Source organism: Eulemur rufifrons, chromosome 1 (genome assembly GCF_041146395.1).
Source record: "Eulemur rufifrons isolate Redbay chromosome 1, OSU_ERuf_1, whole genome shotgun sequence".
Classification (NCBI taxonomy): domain Eukaryota; kingdom Metazoa; phylum Chordata; class Mammalia; order Primates; family Lemuridae; genus Eulemur; species Eulemur rufifrons.
Window position 1 is genome coordinate 63,779,438 of NC_090983.1, and position 27,901 is coordinate 63,807,338.

At 37.0% G+C, this 27,901-nt stretch overlaps 1 protein-coding gene and 2 long non-coding RNA genes across 5 annotated transcripts in view; 1 reads left to right on the top strand and 2 right to left on the bottom strand.

The window, feature by feature from the left end:
* Positions 1-294: 294 nt before the first annotated feature.
* LOC138386020 (uncharacterized) lies at positions 295-27,676 on the top strand. The gene is made up of 3 exons (XR_011233870.1): positions 295-519; positions 2,929-2,990; positions 27,460-27,676. It is a non-coding gene; the product is annotated as an uncharacterized lncRNA (long non-coding RNA).
* On the bottom strand, positions 2,464-6,096 carry LOC138386027 (uncharacterized). Its single transcript, XR_011233871.1, has 2 exons — positions 6,051-6,096; positions 2,464-4,633 (listed from the first exon to the last, which is right to left on the bottom strand). It is a non-coding gene; the product is annotated as an uncharacterized lncRNA (long non-coding RNA).
* The window catches only part of TANK (TRAF family member associated NFKB activator), a 90,645-nt gene continuing 78,501 nt past the window's right edge, over positions 15,758-27,901 (bottom strand). For all 3 annotated transcript variants that reach the window (XM_069472168.1, XM_069472162.1, XM_069472155.1), the window contains 4 exons: positions 26,928-27,004; positions 26,213-26,328; positions 19,658-20,238; positions 15,758-16,165 (listed from right to left, as the gene is read on the bottom strand). In XM_069472168.1, the coding sequence (XP_069328269.1) occupies positions 15,989-16,165; positions 19,658-20,238; positions 26,213-26,328; positions 26,928-27,004 (951 nt within the window). In that variant the 3' untranslated portion in view covers positions 15,758-15,988. The remainder of the gene's footprint in view (positions 16,166-19,657; positions 20,239-26,212; positions 26,329-26,927; positions 27,005-27,901) is intronic.

A 27,901-nucleotide genomic window follows, 5' to 3' on the forward strand; every position in this document is an offset into this window, starting at 1 on the left:
CATACAAAATGTATACATATATGTAATAAAATTATACTGAAAATAAATATAATTTTAAAATGTAATGTAAAAATTTAATAAATGTAAGGTAAAATTAATGAAATATTGAAATTGTCAAGTGCAAACCAGCTAGTTAAAGCTACCTACTCTTGCTTGAATATATTTCTTTCATTTGTTGTTTATATTAGCAAAATAAACTTTACACAATCCTCAAATATTAATTAATGTGAAGCTTTAAAAGATTCCCAAATAGCAGGTAGATATTGTACAGGACCTTTTGGAATCTGATTTTAGGTACCACTAAGTTGGCTGGTAGTATGTAAGCAACAATCTGAATGACCTGTAAACAGGAGGGAGTAAATTCCAAGCAAGCCTGAATTAGAAATCCAACTCATTTCCCATCACCCAGATGCCTTTTTAACACATCTATGCAGTCTTCATCTAAAACCAGGTGCTGCTCCCAAAGGAGAAAACACTGCCCTCCAGTGGTCCTCAATGAAGAAACGGAAATAGTTTCAGGTACCATGATTGCAGCATTATATTAATTAAACATGGTGTATTTATCTAGTCACATTTCTGGCTGTATTTCTTAAGCTGAAACTTATGTCTACAATCAAGCATAAGGACAAAATTTCCAAAATACACTCTAATACGTAGGTAGTTACTACAGTTAAATAGAAACATTAACTAGGAGGATTATGACTTTCTGACCCCAAAAGCTGACCATTTATTTGACCACCAAAATTGAATAATGTTAGCCACCTATAGTTTCTCATTTCCCTGATAAGAAAGAAGAGATTGCATCTCTATGTTTCCCTTGTTGGCCAATTTTTTAGCTAAAAGACATTTAAAATCGTACAGCAGGCAGAACCCCAGGGGACTGAACAGTGTTCCAACATCCTTAAAGGCTTCCCATCACTTGAAAAACCAAATTCTTCCTCCTGTTTCTTAAACTAACCAAAGTAGGCAAAAGCAATTTTAAAAAGTCTTTGTGTCTAGCATTGGAACTTTCTCATATTTCACACCATTATATAAATGTCACTCTAACCTATATGTATCACAAATGCTACGCTAAATTAGGGCCAAATTTGCAACCTAGTTTAACTGGGTTTCCTCTTTTTGCAAATGCAGTTTTTGTGTCTGCATTTAGCAATGCATACAAAACTGTCCGTGTAGCTAACTGCTTCGAATTGCTAAATTTGAGGATGGATGTGTAGATCTCCTAGTCTTTATGTATGTGCCAAAGCAATCCTGTTTCTAGTCATATAAAGACTTCCTAATCAAATGGACCTCGACTGCACTGCTAAATTCCTGGACTACTTCATTTACTCTTTTGGATTTAGTAAAGGGAAAACGGAATTTTAAGAGGGGAAAGAAACAATTTGCAAACCTCCTCCATTCTTCTATCCTTCAGAAACCAGAGTGGAACCACATCACATGATAGGAGCATGGAATTTAGAGTCCCATAGCTCTAGGGGCTCATCCATTATTAGCTATGTGACTTAAACTTAACCTCGTTTTTCTCATCAGTAAAACAAAGATAATAATGCTAGTCTCCCTAGGTGGTTATTTTGACTGAATGAGGGAATGTATGTGAAGTGTCTAGCACAGAGAGAGGTCTTAACCAAGAAATTATTACTATTCTATCACCATCACTTCTATTATTCCAATGGCCAAGTAAATTTCCTAGAGGTATGATTTTCTAAAATTAATCCCTATTTATCATCCTAAGTAATGGCTCCTAATTTACTTATATGGAATATGTCCCGAGTCCTCCAGATAAATTCTTTAAACAAATGCCCTGTGCTAAGAGAAAATATTTTAACATCATATTGCTCAAATATAGCACCTTTAAATATGAATCAAGTTTTTCTTCTTTTTACTCCCATAGAAGGTGGTATCCATTATATAGTCACCTGGATTCACAAAGCGTTTAGGATTTTAGAAATAACAAACACAATAATTACAAAGGTGGTGTACTAATTAGATATATTTGGGCATATTGCAGTAAACTCTAAAGCTTCTTGGCTTGAGAGTTCCACAACCATGATTGTTCGGGTTATTTAACTCAACTTAGAAAATGTATATTTCAGAAAGAAAAATTGCTTCCTTTAGGAGAGTAATGCACTATCATTTGAGATGAAGAAAAACTTACATATTTTAATAAGACACATGGTTTCCTCTTTTCACTAGCTGTGGTAATGAGTTTATACAGAGCCAAGGTCCACACCTTCATCTTCTCCCTCTGTGTACACCTCAGGCATTTTAAAACATAGTCTTTATCTGGATAATTCATCGAGTAGTGTCTTCACTGACCATGACATCTCACTAATAATCTCATTATGATACTTTATGTCACACAACATAGAATCTTTGATTACTTAAAATAGTTCTTATAATTCAGAATCAAACTGTTTATAATTTAAAACGGTAGGATATATTGGTGAATTGAGAATGCAACAATGATTTGATAAATATTTTATATTTATCAAACTCAGAAAATTTTGAGATGAAATACCATTTAAAGATAAAGCAAAGTAAGTGCAGCTAAATATTGCAATAGTATATATGTGTTATATTGAAGCCCATGTATAAGCATTAACTATATATCAATAAATTTGTAGAAAATAAACTTTGGTTATAGCTAATCTAAATTAATCTCAAAAATTGACAATTAAACATATGAATTTGTGATAAACATTCTGAATTTTTAAAAATGCATCATATTTGTAACAGTGCCAAAATAATCTAAAGTCAGAACACTTTTTCTGGGTATAATTATATTATTATAATTCTCTACCTTGACAGATGACAATTTTAGAACACTCTAAATACAATTTCTAGTATATGCACTAAAATAAAATGTAACAGATAGACAACTCACCATAGTATAAGTAACACATTCAAATTTAGTAATTTATTTTCCAGGTGGAAACCAGGCTTCTTGGAAGACTTCAAACTATGCCAAATGGTCTGATTTCACCATAGAGGTAAGCACTAGAGGACTAAATTTACTTCTGTGTAATTTTTGTTAACTACATTTTACATGCAAATGTCTATACAACCATGTTAATGAAGTTATAGAGAAGAAAAGAAAGTTGGCATTCCCATTTTTCTGTTTTATTCAAAAGCAACTTTTCAATTGACTTGCTCTATCATTTTAAAATATTTTTTATTTAATCATAAGAAAATAGAAAAGTCTAACAATGCATTCAAATTGGATCACAAGTCCAGAAAAACAATGCCTTACTTATGATTAAAATTCAGACTTGACATTTTTTTCTCCCATACTTTTATAGTCTTCAGAACATAGGATGGCTCTATTGGAATCAGACAAAAAAAGTTTTGTTAATCATAAATATTTAGAAAACTGCAATCTACTGATCCAGGGTTGGTTATTTAGAGGAAAGAAATTTTTTCTGTCTTATCCAGGGGCTCAAAATTTTCTGCACCCCAAGTGGAACTGGATGCTTAATTGACAATTATCCAAAATCCTTTTTTTACAAGAAATATGAACAAATACATTTAAATCCTACATGGTTGAATTTCCTATAAAATGTTGATATTCAAGCTTCAAAGCCCATATTGGCAATGAAAGTATATGGTATCCTTTCAGTTGGAATATTAATAGTCCAAAATTTGTCTCAGATTATGAGAGAAGTGCCCCTATACAGTGAATGAAAAAGAATGTTTTAAAACTACAGACACAGTTGATTGCAATAAAATTAAAAGTAATAACACTAGAAGTATAGATAATACCAGGAGAAAAAGGCAGAAATAACGGTTGCAACTTTGCATTTCTGGTACAGGTTACAGCCAGGACTGGCTATAATCTCATCCCATAAAATTCAGAAGAATAAAGCAAAATAAAATCGCCTTTGCCCTCACATATTAAAGGAAATCAGGATCTTGACTCAAATTTCAAACTCCTGGAACTTGGAAATATCTGTAAAACCCCTAACACCAAGGTTTCTGAAACCGGTCACATCACAGAAATAAGGAGATCTTCAACCATGGAAATATGACTATTAAGAATTCACAGATTATCTGAAACATTTGCTAATCACCCCCTCCACCTCCTCCCCCTACCCTGTGCTAGAGGGAGGGAGAAAAAGGGAGTGGGAGAGGAAGACTCAGAGCACTGGGGAAAGGCTGCTGTGAAAATGCCAGACCCTTCTTGGGGCTTAGGTTGTCAACCTAATCCCAGCCACCACTATTGTATGACTATATCAGGGAAACAGTGTACTTGTGTGTGAGAATTGGGGTGGGGTAGAGGGACCAGGATGTTAAGAAATGTAACAAATTCATATGATTTTTAAAAAAAACATTTGAGAGTGTTATGTTTATACATGCTGGGCAACATAAACCATAAACCTTGCTGGATTTTTGCAAACTGCTGCGTGAAGCATACAAATGACATTCCTGTCAATGGGAAGAAGAGACAGACAGAAATCAAGACAGATAGATAGGCAGCACCCCCAGGACGTGAAGCTTGTTCCTATTGCAAGCTGTAGTGGAAGGAGATGATGACATCCAGAACAAAATGTCTTTCACGAGTCTGTTAAAGCTCTTACTTTGTAATCTCTGTGTATAGAAAGAATAATCAATGAAAAGGACTTAATTCCCCCCTTTTCTGGAATCAGAATATAAGGGCTTTTTAGTTATTTTAAACTTCTTCCTGTAGAGCCCATTGTTGTGTTCCATGAAACAGACAAAACTCAGCAAGACAACAAAGACTTGATCTGCAGGAGAGAAGGTATTAAAGAGCAAGTCCTCTCCAGAGGGTAATTAATCCTTAGTCATTCATCTTAGAAGTCCCAGTTACAGTTGAGGTTAACGTTCAGGTAGCTTCTTTCTATTTTCTTTAAAAATTTTTTTAAACATTTTTTTTTTTGCAGAATGTTATACTATTAATTGCCAATTTGCATATGTGTGCAGCTGCTGTTTTGGCTCTGAACTCAATCCGATAAGCTTGCTGGAGGTATCGCAGAGCACTTGGCAGCTTTCCTATTTGAAAAGAAAGCCTCTCCCCACTACAGAACAGCTGATCGTCTATCAGCGATAGACCCTGATGGCGTGAATTACAATTACGCTACTTTTCACACTAAATCTGGGTGATAGCTACTTGGAAAGAAGTTTCATCATTTTTTACCACAAACTGGAAAAAGAATTACATGGTCATGCTGTGCTTTTAAAGGCAGTTTGGTTCACTTTTGTCTATTTAACACCTAATTCCAAGAAGTCCATAGGCATCCAGAGATCTGAATGGCGCGTAATGAATTCACTGTTTAGATTGAAGATTTTTAAAATCTACCTCAAATTACATTTATTAACAAGGCGACCAGGAAGTGTTAAAGTTGTTAGACGCTTCATTTATTAAATAATTTGTGGGTATTTTCAGTTGTCATATCTAGAGTCATGGGGTTTGCTTATTTTTTTTAATTAGCAATCCAAAACAATGCTACTGCAATTTAACAATTCATCACATAATCTTGGGCTCTTCAGTTCAGCTGTTAATGTTAGATAATTCAGATTGTTATTTTGATCTGTTTATAAATGATTTTGGTTGCATTGTGCTCTGGGGAGAACTGCAGCAGCCCAGGCAGAAGATCTTTCTCATCTTTCTTGCATTGCCCCGGATAGCTGAGGGGCCTTCCAAACAATGCATTTGAGGAGTTGAGTGGCTAGCGGGAGCAGACAAGTGATGAGGACACTAACAATAATTTGATTTATCATCATCACTTAGTTAACTTCATTATTAATTTACATTTCCTGTCTGGTGGGAAAACTGAGGAAGGACCTCTTTGTCAAAGTACGTTTTATTAGAATCCTACATTTCTCTTCATTTTCTCTTTTTCTGGGACCTTAGAAAGTACCGTCTTGTCTTTTCTTGAAAGAATCCGCCAACCATCAGAAGATTTAAGAGCTTCCTAAACATCCTCCTTCTTTCTTCTCTCTCCCCTCAGCCCTTCTCCCTCCCATCTTGACATTTAAATCCATTTGTTAAAAAAGAAAAAAAAAAGAAAAAAAAGAGCAAGAGCTAAACCCACCTCAGGCAGCAGAAGTGGAACACACTAATCCTGACGTAGTTAACCTAAGAGAAAAATAGATTTTGTTTTCCTTTTTTAGTCGCTAGCTTTATTAGATTTCTCACTCTCACAGATTATCCGAAGACTACCCATTGATTGATCGCCCGTAGAGCTGCATTTGGTGTAAAGAAAAAACTCACAGCTTTATTGGCTCCCAGGAGACAAAACAAACAGAACAAGATATTCATATTAATGCAAACAATGCAACAAATGAGGGGAAGAATCGCCGGGCTGAAGCGAGGCACTGAGCGGCCTCGGCCAGGGGCCGGGAAGGGCCTGGACACCTCCCGCCGCGAGCCAGGGGTTCCCAGGCCGCGCGACCCGGGGCGCCGGGAGCGGTCGGTCCCCGAAGCACACCTCAGGCACAGGGGCCCCGGGACCAGGCGCGGGGGCCGGGCCTCGCGGGCCCCTGCAGGGCAGCAGGGCGGACGGGCCGGCGCGGGCGCCTGGAGAGGCCTCCAGGCCAGGCCTCGCTCGGCCCTCAGCCCTGCGCGGTGCAGAGCTGGAAGCACCGAACCCCCCTAGCTTTCGCCTGCCGCTTTCCATGCGCCTTCCAGGGGCCCAAGGCCCTAATCTCAGTTTCCCTTTACCTCTGGGTCAGAGGCGAGAGTGCAGAATCCGCCCGACCCACCTGAGGCGGCCTGGAATCACAGGCAAGAAAGACGCCAGGGAACTCTGTGGAAAGGGGTAAGCGATGTGCTACGCATTCTGTCCTTAAAAAGCTTAACGTTATCATGGAGGAGACTCTAAGCACACATTTAAACACAACACAAATCATTGTATAATCAAAAGTGAGGGGAGTGGTATGTACAGCAAATGCTGAGAGAAATTTAAGAGGCACTGAGACTTCCCCTGAGGAAAGAGAAAGGAAGAAAGAATATTCTGGGCCGCAGGAAAAAAAAAAAAAATTAGCTCCACACCTTACCAGTGCCCCACCCCCAAACTAGGGGAGACTCTGTTAAGACTTGATTTCATATCTTTTTAGTCAATGTGATGTTAAAAATAGGGTTGCCAAATATTTCATGGGGCATACATCTAGTAAAAAATTATTTGTTGTTTATCTGAAATTCAAATTTTAACTGGGCATCCTGAATTTTTATTGACTAAATCTGGCAATCCTAACTAAAAAATATTTCATTGAAGAATCCATACAAGAAGCAAGGCTCATTGTCTGATGTAAATGATATTTGGGACATTTTTAATGAAACCTTGCCTTGAAAAAGAAAATGAGTTGCCTATACGGCATATTTTTCCAAGCACATTGTAGGGTGGAGGAGAAAGAAATTACTGAAGCAATTTGGAAATGTCCTTATATTTGAGAAGGAAGTAGCAGTGTCACTGTTACGTCTTTGTTAGGAAATGGACCAGGGCCCCTTCCTGCAAGGCTCTGAGTGTGGGTCTCACCCATGGAAGTGCTCCCTTCCCAGCCAGTGGAGGTTACCATAGCATGTCTGCAAGCAGAAAGTCAGTCACAATGGTACCCATGTCAGGATTAGTGTGTATATATATATATATATATATATGTGAATCTTTATTATAGAGCCACATTACTCATTGGTATTTAGTTTATTTTGAAAGAAAACAAAATTGGGGTGAGGCCTAGTGGCTCATACCTGTAATCCCAGCACTTTGGGAGGTCAAGGCAGGAGGATCCCTTGAGCCCAGGAGTTCAAGACCAGCCTGGGCAACATAGTGAGACCCTGTCCCTACAAAAAAATTAAAAAATTAGCTGGGCATGATAACTGCACCTATTGTCCCAGCTACTGGGGAGGCTGAGGTAGGAGGATTGCTTGACCCCAGGAGTTTGAGGTTGCAGTGCCTGGGCAGCAGAGTGAGACCCTGTCTCAAAACAAACGAACAAACAAATAAATTGGGACTTGAAAACTTTAAAAGTGGAAGGATAGAGCAGAAGCCTGCTTTGAAATTTTTCAAAGGCTCCAGCCTAGAAATCCATCTCATCCAGAGTCTTGCAGATGCTGAAAGAAAAGGCTTTCAAAATGCCAAAGGTAAAACCTCAGGAAAAACTAAACACAACAGTGGGTCTTTGCATATTGAAGTGTGTGTGAGTGTGAGGGAGTCACAAAGCTGCTTTATGGAGAGAGCCTGCTGCTTATATTTCTTCCCCAGTCCCAGTTAGAGAGAGCTTTTTCAAGCAAGCTTTATCACCCTCACTGATACTTTGGATTCCTGTGAGCTAGCCTTCCTTTTAAGCCAATTGCTTGAAGTGGTATGAATACACCCACACTGGATGCCCGTTCATCACTGTGCTATTTAACAACTACAAATGGGGAAACTATTTGTCTAATGAGTGCTGTTTTCAGAGTTGATTCACCAACACTCAAGGGAAGATATTGCAAGGCTGAGACCTCCATCTGAGCTACAAGGGCCATCTCAAGCCAGACAAGTGAAGGCCAACCCTGGAACCAAATGAGGTATTTGTTTGGTTTAGACAACATTTTAGTTCCAGATCAATAGTTTTAGAAAATACATAAACTCACCTCCAGTTCATACTGGTTTGCTATTTCTTTTTTCTTTCCCAAACTTTAACCTTCAGTTTAGAATTTAGACTATTAAAAAAGTTAGCATTGTGGTTTGGTGGTTATGGTGCAGTTTAACTTCATACTTTAGAGGTACAAATCCTTTTTACTTTCCCTCTTATCTTACTTAGTTTGTATCTCAAACTACAAGAATATGTCCCAATACTCTCTCTTCCCTCACTGGAGCAGGCCTGAGAAATGCTTAATACCTGGTGCTTTAAGGTGCTGCTTCTCCCAGCAGAAATGTACTGGGGCCCTTGTCAGGTGGTGATAAATTGACAATCTTTAAATAATAAACCCCATCCCATTGTCAGGTAATGTCAGTCTTCCTACCCTCTCTGTGGCTTAGAATAATGCTTAGTCTTTTTGTGTAAAAAGACTTTGGATATGTTTTAAGCTTTCTATGAGGCCAAGTACAAAGTCAGTGAAAAAGTACACTTTCTTTGAGGTAAGGGATTTTTATAGAAAAAATAGTGGATTGAAAGGCAGGAGAGCTTGAGTTGAGTTCTAGCTATTTGAGTAGGTGTGAGGGACTCATTCATTCTCTTTAGATGCAGTTTTTTGTTGTTGTTTATTTTTTGTTTTGTTCACACAAAAGAAAGTTGAAGTAGTCAGTCTTTAAGATTTTGTTATTTTAAAAACTACTCCTTGAATTAATTAATAAGTGATAACTCATTTTTTGTACACTCCTAAAGGATATCAGCAAGATACTTTTTGAACATATTCATAGTAAAGCCCTAAACAACAAAGGACGGGTATTCTAGATTCCAAGGGGGACATTCAAATGTGGGAGACTGGTTAAACATCAAGGGATTCCATAATCAGGTGCAAATTCTCTGGAGAAGCATGAGTGACTTAAAGACAAATAACCCCTTATAGGCAGGACAAGAGAATAACAAGTTTGAGAATTTACCTAAGTCCTGTTTGGGGACTGAGGCCTCAGAAAGAAGAGGACTGCAATAAAATGAAAGCTAAAGCTATTTAGTAAATACATGTAGCATAATCATTCTGAATATTCTAGCGCTTGGTGCATGTTAAGTCTATGAATTCATCCACAAGGAGCTCTGAGGCTGGAGGAAGTTGGCAGTCCACTTGTAACTAGGTCTAAAAATGACCCAAGAAACTTGCTTCCTTATGTCCTATCAGTGATAGAGGTGATATTTATTTTAATTTGAGGCCCTTCTTGAACTGTAAGCTCCAACAATCTTTCGCTAAACAGACTTCATTCACATTCTGAATCTGGTTTTTGTCTCACACATATTAAATTTTACAAAACAGAAAGAAACAATAGAGCTTATTAGGAAAAACTTGTTTTGAATAGTAAATTAAGCATAATGGAAATAGGCACATGTTTTAGCACGGTTTTCCCCCCTTTTTTACCAATTGAACATTTACATCTTTTTCAAAGTGCTGTGATTTTCCCCTTAAGTCTTAAGCTGGCACCACACATGAGACTTACATCACTTGTATCTGCAGAGAGAAATCATTGTAATACTGTGGCTTCCAAATGCATAGCCTTTTGAAAAAGAGTTTTAGGAAGTTACCCCTAAACTGTATTAATCAAATCATTGTGGCATTCTAAGAATCCATAGACCTACCTAATTTCCAAGACAGTGTAAAATCAAATGGCAGTTCTGACTGGTTTCAAATTATGCCCTGTTCTCGGAGACTAGAAACCTGTACATTCAGAAGTACACCTCACTACATGGTTTGTTATTAAGAGATATGCCCCAGGTGGAGGCATCTTCAAAGCCAATATATTTTCTTTATAACTGGTGTCAAATTGATGTATATATTAAAAAATCTTGGAAAATGATCTCAAAAAGGAAGTAACAGCCCAATGAGCCATATGTTCAGGGAACCTAACAGGTTTCCATTGGGACCAAATTTCACTTCACCTTTTTGTCCTTATGTGCAAATAAAAACTTATCTGTAAATACACCATTAAAACAATCATGCAAATCTGTGAGGTCTGTAGGCTGAGAAGAAATTACACTAAATCCATAAATACCAAGTTATTAGAAGGTGAAGAATTTGATTGGATATTATAAATAACACAACATGGAATTAAACTAAATTTATTTATGCTCTGTAGGTTCACAGCTTCAGGGAGATACACATTGCTTTTGTGGAAATGGTTAATGAAGAAAAGGCTGATAAATAGTTAATAAATTGCTTAATTTTGATGGTGATGGAGCATCTGTATCTCCAAGTTTACATGAATAAATGTAAAGTTAAATTTTTTTTGCTGTTAGATAGGTTGCTATTTTAACAGATTCAGACACCAGGGAATTTTCCAAATGCCAACTAATACTCTAACATTGAAAAGTCTGTGATATGCTAAGGGCAAAGGCCTGCTTAGTGATTTTCCAAAGAGCGGAAACCAAAAAGCATTAACATTTATTTACACAAAATCCTTTATGTAACTCTTCTAAGAATTTTCAATTTAAAAACTTTTAAACGTTCTGTATTATTTTAGTAGACCCTAACAATTTTACATTCAGCTACTCTATTGGTATGCCTGGGCATATTCTAAAAGGAAAAAATGATTCAATCTGTGTAGTTTTCATATGACTAGGATCAATGATGATGTAAAAATACCAAAATTTACTTGTCTTTTTTATTTTTGTTTCCTTTTATTGTGAAACATTACAGAGAAAAGTGGAGAAAACAGTATGAATGAAACCTTTGCATATATATGACCGAGCTTTATCAAACCTTTACATTTTTAAATTGATTTTAAAAAATGAACAATTGTGTGTGTAAAGTTATGCAAAGGTAAGTGTCAGCAGAAAAAATTTATATTGCATAGATTATCTTTCAGCTACTTTCGTTTTCCATCTATGGCTTGGGGGAAGGAAATTTTATTATGTTAATTTTGACACCTGGTTAGCTAAATAGCACGGGAGGAGTTAGAATTGCATTCTCATTAAGTCCAAATTTCTACCAGTTCTCCGTGGCTGTGTTCCATTTAACCCACTTAAGCCAAAAGAATGTCAATGGTTTTTAATCTGTAAGGATAGTTTATGTAAATTTGTAACAGTAAAATATTTTAATGGTAGGAATAAAAGTGTATTTTAAGCTCAATAATCAGCTTTTAAGCTCAAAAAGTAGGGGGAAGTTGTATCAGAACCTCAGGCTTGCCTCAACAGGTATGGAAGACCTTTTTCAGCAGAGACCCAGGCTCTGGTGGATTCTTTGTCGAGGGGCAGCCCTGGCGCTGCAGTTTTTGACCAGCTTCTCTCAGGCCAGAGCGTTGACAAGAGCAGCTAGGCAAGGAGCTGTGCTGCCAGCCTTGCCCCGGCCCCCATTACCCCCACAGTCTCCGCGGCGGGGGTCGGGTGGCCCGCTTCTTTATAGGCCTTTCTCTCCCCATTGATAGTCTTATGCTGTATCTCTGGAGGTCCAGACAGCCTCTTAGTCTAGTCTTGGGGTCAGGAGGTCAGGCCTTGGAAGCAGAACTAATGCTGCAGCCCTATATGTGCCTTCTCTGTGGTTATTTAAATCGTGTACGTGCAGTTGCGGTGGAAAGGGGAGGGTACTAGGATATGAGGGCCGCAATGCTGGAGACTTTGCTGGGGGGCTGACCTCGCCGACTTGCCCAGGCCGGTGGGGCCGGGCTGGGGTCGGCTGGAGGCCTTGGGGTGGCGGCCCGCTAGGGCGTCTCTGCAGCCAGACAAGGGGCCTTTCTTGGCCTTTCTGGCCCTGCCTCTCTTCCCACCTCTGGCCGTCCCCTCGCCCTTCCTGAATTCGCTTGGCCAGCGCGTCCGCTTCACCGGCAGAAACGAGGCTCTTAGGCCTCTCGTCCACGACCTGGAACCGAGAACGCCGGCCCTGGCGTCACTCCGCAAGAGGCGCCCCGGGGAGTGGGCGCTCGGCGCAGGCCGGGCCCTCGGGCGCACCGGTACCGGACTGCGCTCGGCGGGGCCCGCAGAGCGTGTCGCCGGGGGCTGCGCGGGGGCTCCCGGCCCGCTAGGGACGCGGTGGCGGTGGCTGGGTTCCACTCGCCAGAGGCGGGAAGGACGCGCGGGAAAGCGAGGGAGCAGGAAGCGGGTGGCGGCGGCGGCAGGCCCGCTGGAAAGGAGGGAGCGCCGCAGGCGGGAGGAGGGAGCGCGGAGGAGGGAGGCCGGGAGGAAGGAGGGAGCGCGGCAGGCAGGCGGAGGGAGGGCTGATTAGCATGCAGCAGCGCTCGCGCGCCCGGCTCCATTGTTTTAACACCTCCCCTCTCCTCCGCGCCAATCTGTCACCGTTCAGCAGGCGAACGCTGCTGCCTCAAATGCTGCTCTTCTCAAATGAGACGGATAATTAGTTGCCCCGCACGAATGCCGCACTCTTCTCACCCCTGATTGCTATCACCTTCTTGCTCCTGGCAGTTTTGACACCTCGTAATCAGCCTGCTGCTTTTTCTCTTTTCTTCCCGACTTCTGCTTCCCTCCCCCCCTTTTCTTCCTAGTTTATTTATTTATTATTATTATTATTTTAAATGCAATCCCGGTGCCTATTTGGGCGAGTCCTCCGCCGAGTTAACCTTCCGCGTATACATGTGTGCATATATATGTATATGTAAAACAGGGTGTTTGTGCGTGAGCGGGGTGGGGGGGGCGGGCTGGCAGTTTTGCGGGAAACACTGCTTCCACGCGGAGAGACTTCTCTTCTCCTAAAGATATTTTGGGGAAGGGAGGAGTTGGGGAGAGGGACGGGTGGGGAGAGTTGGGGAGACCTCAATTAATGCTTTAAAGATCTCTTAGAAATTAACAAACTGGGGAGTCTCGGAATCTGCTGTCAGAAGCGTGTTTTCCCCTCTCTCCTCTAACAAGCACTGACAGTCTAATTACTGTAGCTACAAGCAGCTGTCGAGGCAGCAGCCCGGGAGAGAAGGCGCCACAGGCTGGACGCGCCGGGCCGGCCCCTGCACCCAGCCGAACCGCCGAGGCCCGGCCCGACTCCGGGAGGACGGAGAGAGGGGCAAGGCCCTGCACCCGAGAGCCCCGGCCAGCCGAAGGCGGGCCTGGGAGCCAGCGGACACGTTTATTGTTTCATATTTATAAAGTCTTTACCTTGAAGGTTAAAAGATGTGAAGAAGAAAGGAGGGGACGTGGGGGGAGTGGGAAGAAAATCTTCTAAGCTTCCATCCACCCGTTTTCTACCTCCTCGAACTCTCCCTCCCCCCGTGTTGGTAAAATAACCACGCAACCCAGGGCTGAGGGGGCGGGGTGAGCCAGGCTGGAGTGTAAGAAAGCAGATGTCCCCGCTGGCAGCAGCTTCAGCCTCCGGGGAAAGCTGCTCCGGGGGGGCCCTCCCGAGGACATTCACCTCCCACTTCTCAGGCATCCCGCTCACAACTGCCTCGCCTCGGCGGGGGTGGTTTCTTCAGACTCAGCGTTTCGCGTGTGCAGCTTTTTTACCTGGGAGCTGTTCTTACCCGGCCACGCTTAGCAGATGCCAAGAGCCAGCCCCTGCACGACTCAGTAACAAGAGACAGAAGGAGAGACCTGGTGGTGCCCTCTCCACCTTTCGAGCCCTGACTAGCACTACCTCTGTAGAACGGGACAGGGGCCTGCTCTCCAGGCCGCCGCTCCTGTGGCCCAAGGTCTCTGTCCCTCAGAAGATGGAGCTTGGGGTACCGCTGGAATCCAAAAGAAAATGGAGCTCCTTACTCTTACTAAAAGTGGTGGAGGAGGTGGGGAAAGGGTGGACTGGAGGGGGTCAATGGCACACTTTAATTTGAGTCATGTTCTGGGCTATAGAGTTTCCTCTGGTTGTCAGCAAGCTAGTCGATGTCAACTGTGTGAGAATGACTCTCACCTTCTAGAAAAGGAGAGGGGAAAAAAGAATCCCCTTTCATGAGATAGGTACAGTGGTATAATCTGGCTGGTACACGCTGGGAAGTTTTTATTTTTAATTTTGTATGCGTGTGTGGGAAGAGTGAGAGGGGAGGCTGGGTGGGTGGGAGGTGGGGGGAAGGGAAGAGACTTGGATAATTGTCTAGCCATTTCCATTCAGCCCCAGTGGCAATGAAAGAAAGATGTACATGCCTCAGAACCCTTCACAGTGAATACCTAATAATCGCTCTGTCACCTTGATGAGGAAGATGTCAATGTGATGTGCTTGGTATCCTGAGAAGTCAAGGCACCACTCTCATTCTTCCACAAGTACAGGCTATCACTGTGGCACAAGGGCCTGCTCAGATTCCCCTATCCCAAACCCTCCAGCTTACACTTGCTCCAGGAAGGCTTAAATTTGTTTTAGAGTTGCAAATCAACGTTTACTTCATAAAATGGAAGCCATGCCTCAAACATTTTTTAAAAATCAGGAGAAAAGAGACAACTCAAAAGGCAAGAATCACAGGGAAGAAAAACGAAAGGACTTAAAGAATTTTTGCAGCCTTCTGAATCTGGTATCCATTCTCTCAAATGTCTTACATTGGCCATGAATCAGGCTGCTACCAATGAATAATAAATTTCTAACAAGAATGTGAACATTTCTACTCTAACTTAATAAATATGGATAGTCCTCACAGTGTTTTTTAGACTTGCTCCCATTAAAAACAAATGTTTCTTTAGTAAATTTAGTTTGAAAAATAATTTTAAAATTCATAGTGATCCACTAATTGTAATAAATGCCATCAGATCTGGTCATCACCCTTCTATCAAGTTACTAGAAGGAAAACATGAATTTTATAAACTTCCTCCAAAATGTGAGTTATTTCATTTTTTTTAAAACTCAGGAACAAAGAACACACTAATGATCACAACATAAGTCATTTTTTTAATATTCAATTCATTTCATCATGTAGCTATACACATAGTAAAAATTAAAGCCATGTATATTATTAAAAATGATCTAACACATTTAAATAATTCTACCAGTGATTTTATCACTGAGCAACAAATATCTTTGGTTTGGCATTTACTTAGATGTTTATATTGTTTCCTATTCTCTACTAGAGATTTATTCAAACAGAATATCACCTATAGCATAAATAATCTAAATTTTTCAATGAAAAACCCTATAGACATTTGACATCACCAAAGTCAATACATCTCACTAGAAATCCAAGTTAATAAGCTTAGATATTTGAAACAAACATAAATTATGATTATATAACTCCCTTAACATACATAATTTTGAATTATGGTAATAACACTGTAAACATGAATACAATGAACTACAGTTTTGTACAGAATGATCTTTTAAAAGGTAATTAAAGTTATAAAAGAAGTTTAGAAAAAATTTCGAATAGCTGTGAAAAGAGATTTTTCCTATGAATGATCTTGAATTTTAGTTCAGAATCAAGTAGTTATAGTATTACAAACCCCAAATCATCACATAGGACTTGATATGTCTGTTTTCAAATGTGTCTTAAGTCTCCCCATTAAAGTGTGAATTAAGATGCCTCAGGAAATCCCCCCTGGATGTAATAGATGGTGGGAAAACTGCTTGACAGAATTCACATACTCGAGGTATATGCAGTTCTGAGTCTGTGCCACTTAGTTCCAGTAAGTCACTGCCTTGATTAGGAAAGGGCTTCCAAATGGGCTGCAGGAAACAAATAAACAAAAACATATTCTGTTACTTGTGTTTAAATCAAATAGCATTGAATTTCAAATTTTTTGAATGCGTTATGAGCATATATATTTAATTTCCTAATATGAAAGCAAATTATTTTTCCATAAAGTCAGCATGAAGATATGACTTCAATTCTTTTTCTCATAAAGGGCACAACTAAACTTTGATTAAAAATCACTTGAGGCACACACTCATGCATTTTATCTTTACATATTTAAAAATATTACAGGTTTAGCACCAGCAATTTTTGATATTAAATTATTACAATGGCAGTAATTTTGGAACAGTAATCGATACTTTAGATTTTTAAATTCTACCTTTTCTATTTTACAATAGAAACCTTAAGTTATAGGGCCTTTATTAATCACATGGTGGTACACTAGACATGATGTGTATGTGTGTGTATGTATGACATCTTAATCAAAAGCAAGTTAAATTTCAGTAATATTTATAAGTAAATAACATAATAAATATGATCAGCATTATCTTGATTTTTAAAAAGAAAAATTTTTTTTAAACTACTAAACAAATTCCACTAATGAGTTATTTTTTTTGCTTCTTGAAAACTCAAATAGCAAATTCTAACATCAGATGCATTCTTTTGACTTTTTGCTTTGTTCTTATTATATAATAAGTACTTTGGCCTTACTCCTTCTTGTGGCTGAGTAAAGTCTAACCTGTCAATAGTTGCCTGGTTAAAGAAATGTGGAAAAATCATAATTTAACATAATCATCTCCATTATAACCAGCATATAAACACCCTTCCATACTGCATTTATCCTTTAAAAAAAAAAAAAAAACTTCTAAAAGGACAAGAAATAGCATTTAGTTTAATAGTAGGTGCTCAATAAATGTTTGTTGACTGGAAAATATATTATTTTCCTGAATTGTGTAAACCTAATTATTTTCAAAATTTTCTTTCTTTCCTTGACATGGGTAAATTACCCTGACATAGCTAAATTCTGATACTTTGAGCAGAATCACCTCATAAAGTCAAATTTAGAGACCTCTTACGCTCCTATTACTAATATGTTTTTAAAGTAATACATTTTTAAAGCCTAGTCCAGCACCTGACAGTGTTAATTTTCATTCCTCTAAGTTCTTTCATTCTGGTTAACCAATCATTTACATAAACAGTATATTACTAATTGAAGCATTTGGGTTTCACAGCATCACTGTCGTCTTATAAACATTTTATTGGACAGCTGTGTACAATTGGTGTAAATATACAAAGTCTGTCTAGGCAATGAGATACATTCATTTATCAGTACAGAGGGCTTATAATAATATTGACTCAATTCCTTTCATGAGAAGTGGCAAATTTTATCACACAAAAAAAGTAAAAAAGTAATATTTAGAATAAATGTTATGAAATTTGGGGTAAAATAGTTTTCTTTAGAAAAATCTTTCTTCCATGATGAAAAAAAGTAGTAATAATTGTGAGTATATAAACAAAAATCTAGTTAAAGTAGATTCAAATTTTACTGTTTGCCGTTTAAACAAAAGAGTACAAATCACTCTAATGGGAAATTGACATGGCTGTAAATAAAAGATTATTACTTTAGAGAGAATTCTTATTAAGATCTATAAAATAGTAAGAAATTAACTTAGAAGCAATTTAGCTTCTAAATTTGTTAAGCTAATCTTTCATTGCCAATTTATGTTCAAAGTCCATATTTATCCTTCTCTATTAAGAGGTATTAGTTCAGATTTGATCTCTTCATAGAATTTAGTTGGGACCTCAATCACTGACTCAGCAAAAGTAAAAAAAAAAAATCACATAGAACAAAAATAAGTTGACATGTTTTAGTCTTTGTTATGATAGTTGAATGTATAAAGGAGGTGTTCAGTAGTAATGATTCATGTAAAGTAAAAATTGGAAATATGTAACTAAAATTTCACTTGTTACTATGAGTAACTCAAGAATTCTGTACTTATCATACACGCTTTATTAATCTATTAAAATAGCAAAATGTTTTTTAAAACCCATTTTAAGAAACATTCTTTCAATCCTAAACTGTAACATGGCCTTCAAAACAAACTAATTTCTTTGCTTTTTCTGCCAAAATATCAATTATCTAACCTTATGCCCCATGTCTTGTGACAGCTCAACACCAATTCTCCTGCATTTTTTTAAGCTGAATACTTTTCCATTAAGTTGTAATCACATACCAGCTGTTTCCCTTGCTGTAGTATAGAAAGCAAATGTACAATGCAGGGTGCCATCTACTGAAACATGAATGCACAGACTAGTAAAAGAACAAGCAAGAGATATTAATACAATGGAGAAAAGAGTAACAAGCATTAGAACTGATGCACTTCACAGCTCCACAGGCATTCTACTTGCAATAAATGAAATTGTTTAATTTGTTTCATTTAGTAGCAATTATAACTGAGTCCATGATGTGAAATAAGGTACAATGTGGAACATAAGTGAATTTATAATTAAAACTTATTGTCAGCTATGCCTAGTTTTTCCTACTACTAAAATATACCACAGCTTGCCTATTGCTTTCTTTGCATGCTGATTTAAGAATCTATAACTTATAAAAGTACTTAATGCCAAAGGATATTAATGAATTTTTTTAAAAGAAATTAAATATCTCAAGCCAAAGAGAAATCAAACAAATGTTTGCAAATTATAGAGATATTTACATCAGCCTGCATTTTCACGAGCTTCTGTTTATTGTAACAATTATATATTTTTCATTTGTCTTCAGTCATTAAACAAATTTTTTTTTTTAACTAAAAGAATTCTATGATAGAACCTGAATCTAAAAGGAATGGTAGGAATGGCTTGTGGGGCTATACTTAGTCTGTGAGCTTTAGAAACATTAAATAAAATATTTGATTGAAATCATTCCCTTGCAGAGACTGTTTGAAAAATATATTAGGCTGCATGTTCAGTGCCAGATTAGCAACCAAAACCAAAACTGAATCCTACAGATCTACGTACTAAATAACTGAGAATGTAATAGAAGTATTAGTTGAAAGACAGTTCACTTAGTTTGATAATAAGGAACATATGATGCAATTATTTACTTAGGGAAAATTGTGCATTCTTATAAAAATGAGTATGATATAAACATATCAATAAAGAAACCATTTATTTTACAGTGTGAAATTTAATAAAAGAATCCTGTTATAAACTGATGCTGCGTAAACGATCTTTGACTAAGGAACTAAGAAAGTGACACCCATAATAGATATGAATAAGGCTTACATATATTTTAAAGTCTGCTGTAAATTTCAAGGTACTTTATAACAGAGCTTTACCATATTAGTCTTTTATAATTTCATGTCATTTATTACAGGACTACATGTTTTAATGAAAGCCTTAACTTTGGCTAGTTATTAGTTTAAAAAGGATGTCCGATAACCTAAAAGAGATGCATATCTGTGCATGTATGGCAAAATGTGTGTTCACACGTAATAATATACTTGTTAATGCAAAACAGTTACCTGCTGTGGTCCTCGGATAGCTTTTCCTGGGGAATCGAGTGAGGGAAAAGGTGCATCAGGCGGGTCCAGAAGTGGGAATGTATTTACATATAATGCATTATGGTCTCCAGGTGATAAACACGCAGCTCTATCCGGCGTTGTCCTGATACAAGTGTTTACAAAATTTGAGGGTTTTATTTTGTCAGTTGTTTTAAGGTTTTGTATAGCTGAAGCTATGGGATCAATTCCCTGAATTTCAAATAAAGTTTCTTCTGTTTTAACAAAGTTTCTTGGATTATCTTTGAGCTCCATATTAAATCTGTCTTGGCACATTGCCTCAGATGTGGCAGGACTGAGGATGTCGGGTCTCTCTGGAGTGCTATGTAGGAAAGTCGAGTCATTGTCCATAGGTGGAAACTTGACATTGAATTTAGAAAGTGATTCAAAGGAGGTGTCTTCCTCATCTCGACCCAGTCCTCTTGGTGTGACAGATGTGATGCATGGTGTACCTCTATTTATATCATCTTTAGCCTGAGGCTTAAACAGTGCTTCTTGTTTATCTGTTTTATCCGTACACTGTATAGGCACAGAGCACTGTGTTTCTGCAGGGAAAAGAACACAAAAGGGAAACAGTCGCATTCAAATGATTTTTAAAAATCTGTTCAGTCAGCTTTGGACAGATGAGTATTATTTTTTATATTGGTTTTTATAGCAACTGAAGACAACTGGGATTTTTATATTTGTTACCATCTTACCCAGAGTATTAGCAGTCTCCAGCGGGTTAACTGCAACATAGCTTATTAGTCGAAATTTAACTGCTTTGTCTTTTCCTAGGTCTTTTGCCGTACGCTTTGCATCTTGTTCACAGTTATACTGCTCCATACTTAAAAAACATTTGCTTGTGGTGTATATATTTAAACATTTTGTCAGTAATCGGAAACTGCAACTGTGAGCTTGCTTAGACAAATAAGTTGTTAAAAGGGAAAATCCTTACGGGGGGGGGTGTGTGTGTATAAGTTAGGTCATTTATTACCCCCAACATCACTGTGTCACTAAATATATTGCTAATCAGTTTAGCCATTGTCTACTCTTAAAAATCCATGTAAGGGAGTGGTGGTAGTAGGGGTTAGGGAGAAGGAAGACAGTGGAGGCAAAAGAAGAAATATTTCTTCTTTTGGCATGCATGTTAAGAAAATTGCATGTGAATATGGGATTTTCTCGTATTTTAAAAAAGGCCTGTTTTTAGATACCTGGTAGATACCAGGGCCTCTGTAGCTCATTTATCTAGAAGCCACTTATCTATTATATCAAATTCAGCTCTCTAGGACACAGAAAGTTAAGAAAGAAAGTAGAGCTTCTGAGGAGTCAGAATTAGAGCCACAATGTCCATAGATGTATGAATTTTGCTACTATTCTCATTTTAGTTTTATTCTAACAAGCTTGATGATGTTTTCCTAGATTGTAGCTGGTTTGAAACAGCAAATCAAAAAGGGATATGAGTGTTAAAGGCAGAGAGAGATATCAGTAAGAGCTAAAAGCGTGAGAGGAGACAAGAAAAACAAAAGAACAGACAAAAATTCAGAAAACCAGTAGCCTAGTATAGGGCCAACAAGGGCTACATTTCTTGATACAAAAAACCAGAGTACTCTTCATGTTGATCCTGAGACATCAGGAAAAGCTAAACGATACTCTACAATGTCCATTCAAGAAGGCAGTGATGTTGGTAATGTGTGTATTTTTATTTAATGAATAAATAGTAAAAGTTTTAAAAGTTAGCATTTTAAAAAGATTTTCATCAGTAGAGTTATACATTCAAAATGGAGACTTTACTAATGATGCATGTTTAAGTAGACAGGTTATATAGAGAACCTTGCAAGTGTCTAGGTTAGTAGGCATTTATCGAATGTCAATTCCTTTATATTCTTTTGGCCTTTGCAGTCTTATGACACCTATCTTTTGCCACAGCACATTCCAACACAAGATATTTTGTTTGGATATGATGTGTATAGTACAATGCAACCAACTTCTTTGGTTCATCCTGTTATATATCTACTGCCTCTTTAGTCCACATCATCCTTCCTTATTGGATTATTATAGCAGCCTTTGAACTGCTTGCTTGCCTCTAAATTTGTGTCATACCCAATCTGCTCTCTTCATGCAACTTCTCCTCCACCCCTTCCTTCTCAGAGTAGTTTTTGCAAAATACAAATCTGATCATGTTACCTTGCTGATAAAACCTTTTTATGGCTCTCCAAGGCTCTCAGCCCTCAGCCAAGGCATATGAAACTATTCTTAATTGGCCCCTGGTCACGTCTCCATGCTCATCTTTCAGCACACCTGCTTCATTCCATACTCTAGCTATAATGCACTTTGTACAGTTTTCTGAAGCGGCCACACTGTCTTCTCTTTGCACCTCAGCACATGCTGTGCAGACTGCCTGATGTGTCCCCTCCAGTTACCCTTTGGCTAATTCTTATTTGTCCTTCATATCTTGGTTTAGACATAAGTTTCTCTAGATGGCGCTCCCATGACTCTTCGTTGTCCTGAGGACTGAACACTCTGTTATACAGTTATGTGTTACTTAATGATTGGGATATATTCTGAGAAATGTATCATTAGGTGATTTTGTTGTAGTGCAAACAGCATAGAGTGTACTTACAGAAACGTAGGTGGAATAGCCTACTACACACCCAGGCTGTAGGGTACAGCCTGTTGCTCCCAGGCTATGTTATTGTACAGCAGGCAGTTGTAACACGATGGGAAATGTTTGTGGATCTAAGCATAGAAAAGGTACAGTAGAAATACAGTATAAAGGATAAAAAAAGGTACACTTATATAGATCACATATAATGAATGGAGCTTGCAGGTCTGGAAGTTGCCCTGGGTGAGTCAGTGAATGAGTGGTAAGTGAATGTAAAGGCCTAGAACATTACAGTATGCTACTATAGATTTTATGAACACTGTACATTTAGGCTACATTAAATTTTTTAAAAAATAAAGTAATTACAATGTTACAATAGTGGTAAGAATTTTTTAGGTCCATTATAATCTTATCAGACCACCATCATATATGTGGTCTGTCGTTGACCAAAAACATTGTTATCTGGCACATGACTGTATTTCTAAGTATACCTGTCTTTCTCCTATTAAGTTTTTTTAGGTTGTAAACTATTTTTCATTCCCCACTTACCCAGAACTCTGCCCAGTACCTGGCACATAGTATGCCCTTAATAAATGGATTCTGACTGAACTATAACCTATTCCCCACAAAGCCTAGGATAATAATCAACATTTACTAGATATTCTGTCTGTGACTAGGAGTGGTATAGTAATCAAGACCAAGCTCAATTGTTTAGCTGGATTTCTTTGACCTCTGAGGTTCTTAAAATGTATTAACTCTCAAGTAGTCATTTTTCCTGGCAATAGACTTAAAAGTGGCAGGAAATTCTAGGAAACAGTACTGTCTTTGTAGATAACATTTGCTAATTGCAAATAACAAATCAGGAAAACCAACTGTTGCAGTAATCAAATTCCGTAACACCTGAGAAGTAGGAAAGACTTATCAAATGCTCTTCTCAACGAGAACAGGGTGAACACTGAAGAACTGTTGCTAATGACAACTATTAACATTAATAGCACTTCCATGTGCCATACACTGTAATAATCATTGCATGTGCATTAATTCATTTAATACTCAAAATAATCCTGAGGTAGGCACTATCCCCACTTTACGCGTAAAGAAACTGGTACATTCCAAGGCTACACAGCTAATGAATGCTAGATGTGGTACTGAAACCCAGGCAGTTTAACTCTAGAGTCTGTGCTCTGAACCATTATGCTAAATTGAACATGTTTGTTTCCATATATACAGAGGAGTCCCCAAATTGACAGAAATGTGCTTTGCATTACTTTTTAGCAGCTGACCTATCCCTCTTGTGAACCAAACATGGAGAAATCAAACAGCTGTAATAAGGCAGATATTTTCCTTAAGCATAGCTAGCTGGCACACAACCTCAGCCATGTTAAAATGATCCAAGTTAGTCTACTCAGGCAACGAGAGTTAATATATTTTAAAAAAAGATTTAAAACTAAGATTCCTAATGCTACTAGAAATCCAAGCTTAGAAAACTTAAAACTCAGTTGAGGTGCATGAAAGCACTTGACATCCTGACACCATATTGAGAAACAGGATCAGGTGAGCAAATAGCTTTTCTATTTCATCTATTTCAAGAATAGTTGTTTTTAAAAAATACTTATTTTTGCAAGAAAAAAGTAAAATGAGAAATATTTGTAGATTTCCAATTTTAAGTATAGGCTGCCCATTTAGACTATTTCTCAGTATAATTACCTTGTATGTTGATAAAAGAAAAAGACCTGATGGTTGTTTATAACCCAATCCTATATTTTTCCCTCCTAATCTCCACTGAAACAAGATGCTCCTTTAGGAAACAAATAGTACTTTTTTTGAAGCCATATTTGCATAAATGTACAGTTTATCTTTATCCTTTCTCAAGGCTATTGCCATACATGAATAGGAAAAAATTGAGTAAAAAAAAAAAGGAAAGGTACAATTCTACTAACTTAGCCTTTTTTCATGAATTATATCTGGTTATTTAAAAGTAAAAATCAAATTTTAATAAGCCAACACAAGGACAATACATATACTTTTTCCAGATAGATCATGCAAATCATATTTGAAATAGTTCTATATTTTAATTCAATGTATCATACATACTTGGAAACCCTGAACAGGCATATTTAAAAAAAATATTTCTTTTTTTCTTCTCCTTTTGATCTACTACTGTCAGAGCATGATATTTGATATTTTGGTTTCTATTTGGATGCAGCAAAACTTCACTGGAGTATCTAACAAAAACATCTGAAATATTTCAAGAATAATGTATTATTTGTTAGAAAATTAATATAAAACATAAGAATAATATTAGGAAGCAGTTTTAGTAGGGAAGAAATTGAAGTTAAACACTCAGTGTTCTGGTTGACAGATACATACTTAGATTTAGACCTGTGCAATTTAAAAATGGTCAAAGTATTAAGCCATTGATAATGAGGTAAGTTCTCTGTGTAACAAAGAATATATCACCATTACGATGCTGTGATAAGATGTTGATGTTCAAAAAAAGCATGTTTATGAATTCTAGGTACTACATCTCTATAGCTAGCATGTTTTAAATAAAGATAATTCATTTAATTGAAAGGTACCTAGTATTCTTTAGTCTGTACAAAAGATCAATTTCTCTGAAAGAGACAAAAATTAAGGTAGAGAAATGAGTTCTTTTTGGGAAGGTAGGGGGATAGGAGAGGAAGAAACAAATATGTCTGTCTACAAATATTGTTTTGTTTCCCTAACATCACATTGTGTAACTTTTCTGAAAATAAAATTGTAGTAGCAAAAAGTGAATTTATACTATAAAATGATTTTTAAATAGCCTAAATGTAAGCGCTGTAGGAAACGGAAAGTGATTTTTAATTAAAGGGGTGCTAGTCAGCACTGCTGCATCATCTCTCAGAGTGAAAACTGTAAATCACATCTCTTGGGAATTGTCTGCAGAATAGCTCAAATCACAAGGGTAAAGGAGAATTTATCATTATAAATGATCAGTTTACCTTCTTTTTGTTTATAGATGTGCTTGGTTGGCAGACTCAATCTCTGATATTTTGCTATTCATATTGAACTACTGAAGCAAACATCAGAAAGCCAATCTGGGGTTTTAGGGAAGGGTGGAGCTTTTAAAAAACATACTGTGATACATGTGTAAAACAGATGTTCCTTTTAAGTTGTATTTTATACTAAATTTGTATTTTGTGCCTTCAGCAGAACTGGTACTCAGGAAATGTGTCACATTTTTATTCTTGAACCAAATTATAAGAAGCTATCCAGGGGCTGAGGTGGGAAGATTGCTTGAACTTAGGAGTTTGAGGCTGTGAACAGTCACTGTGCTCCAGCCCGGGCAACATAATATATACAGATATATCTCCATAGTGTTTAATAACCTTTCAGGCAGAAGTTAAAAACAAACCTGATATGATAATTTTATTTGGCTCATATATGCTAATGTGGCTTTAAAGTTGCTTAATAACATATGAATTAATGTTTATTAAGACCCTCAAATAGCAACTGAAAACTTTGAGAGATATATCTTATATTATTTTTTATTTTTATTTTTTTTTAAGACAGGATCTCACTCTGTTGTCTGGGTTAGAGGTACAGTGGCATCATCACAGCTCACTGCAACCTCAAACTCCTGGGCTCAAGTGATCCTCCTGCCTCAGCTTATTTTGTATTTTTTAAGATGGGATTTCTCATTAAGATGATTAATAATTATGTCTTTCAATTCAATCTATATGATATTGCATACAATGAAGACAGAGAAAAAGTCAATAATTACATAATGTAATACATTATAGAATTTAAATAGCACCTACCCATTCAAATATATGTGGGTAAAGAGGTATGTTGTAGATACTTGCACTTAATAAGTATTTAAGAATATTTTCACATTCAAAAAGAAATCAATTTAAAACAACAAAATTAATATTAATATTAATAAACCTTACCAGCTGCAGTGTCTGGTATATGAAGTTTGCTTAAGTGGTCTTTTTGTGCTTTTGCTAGCATGCATATTCTATGAAATTCTTCCTTCAGATCCCAGAAGGTCTTCTCTATATTACCCCTAAAAACAAATCAATATTTTAAAATGTAAGCCTATAACTTCAGATTTTTTTTTCATAATTAAACTTACATAGTACCAATTATGGACAACAAAATAATTATTGAAAAGTTGGATATTAAAAAATTTATTTTAAATTCCAAGAAAATATCCCAGAAAAAAATTTCTGGAGAGCCAGGCATGCAGTAAGTGATAAATCAAAAGTTTTAATACATAAATGTAGTACAGACTACTTATTCATATATCACACTGATGCTGGCTGTCTTATTCTCACATTAGAAATTTCAAAGTATTGAGTTTTTTTCTCTGTAAACATCTTAAATAGAGTATTAAATATTCCTCACTTTGGTGAGGTCCACATTAGGATCCATCCACTATGGCCATAATACTTGGTCTATTGAAACAGTAGAGCTTTATAGAGTTCAGTTTTTAGACCCACTCTGCTATTAACTGTATGACTTATTTAGGTCGTTTAACATATAGGATCCTTGAATCGGTCTCTTCCAGTTCTAAAAGGCTTTTTTCTTAAAATTGCTAAAATGTTAAAATATATTTCAATATTTATAACTTTTAAGAGTTGACAAAAAAGGATGTAGACCTACCTTTCATGGAATAAAGGAACACCAGGACTCCCTGGTGAAGTTTCTTTTCTAGGAGAAGAAACCTCTTGTCTTCTTACCTTAAAGAAACAAAATGATTACTACTTTAAATTGCTTCCAAATTCAGATGAGACTGAGTTAACAGAAAACACAAAGGAAAATTTATTTATTTTCCTTATTGAAAAATAAGTTGAGGCAGCTTACATACATATATATATATATACACACACACACACACATACAATAGATTTTTTTTTTCGTGAGAATAATAAAGGAAAAAGGAAAATGATAAAAAGTGTGAAGACATAAAGCATTTCTGGTAACTTCTTCAACTACTATTTCTAGTGCTGGCAATTCAAAGAATTTCTCAAATTTAACTACTAATCAAAATTGCTATACTCTGATCACCAAGTACTTCATATGACCAGAAGAAACTTAGCAAAAAAAAAAAATTTGTGTGTATGTGTTTACTTCTTTTGATATTCAGTAATAATGGCCTACATATTTAAATCAATGTCTTTGTCTTTTATTATAGATTCTTTGCTGAGGAGTGTAGTAGAGGAAGAAAGAAAGTCAAACTATAACTTTTTATCCTTTAACAAGCATTTAAAAAATTTGTAAAGATCGTGCATTATGTATTTAAACTGTTTCAACACAAGTTCTTGCCTTTCACTCCCACCATGTGGCTTACACTGGTATTACATTTATTCTTACATTTAAAAATCAACATTAAAGAACATTGTTGCAATAATCTATTCTACGGTTTAGACTAATCTTGAATCATATCTAGAAAGCTTTGTGTACTTTCTAAAGCTATAAACTGACAAATTCAGGGATTTGAAGAATCCAAATACTATATAGTCATAAAATATAATTCAGCCAAAACTATAATTCTAAAATTAGTAGACATTTACCTTAGTGACTTTTAGATTTTATTTGATTAAGGTCATTGTAACTATTATTAAAATGGAAGATTT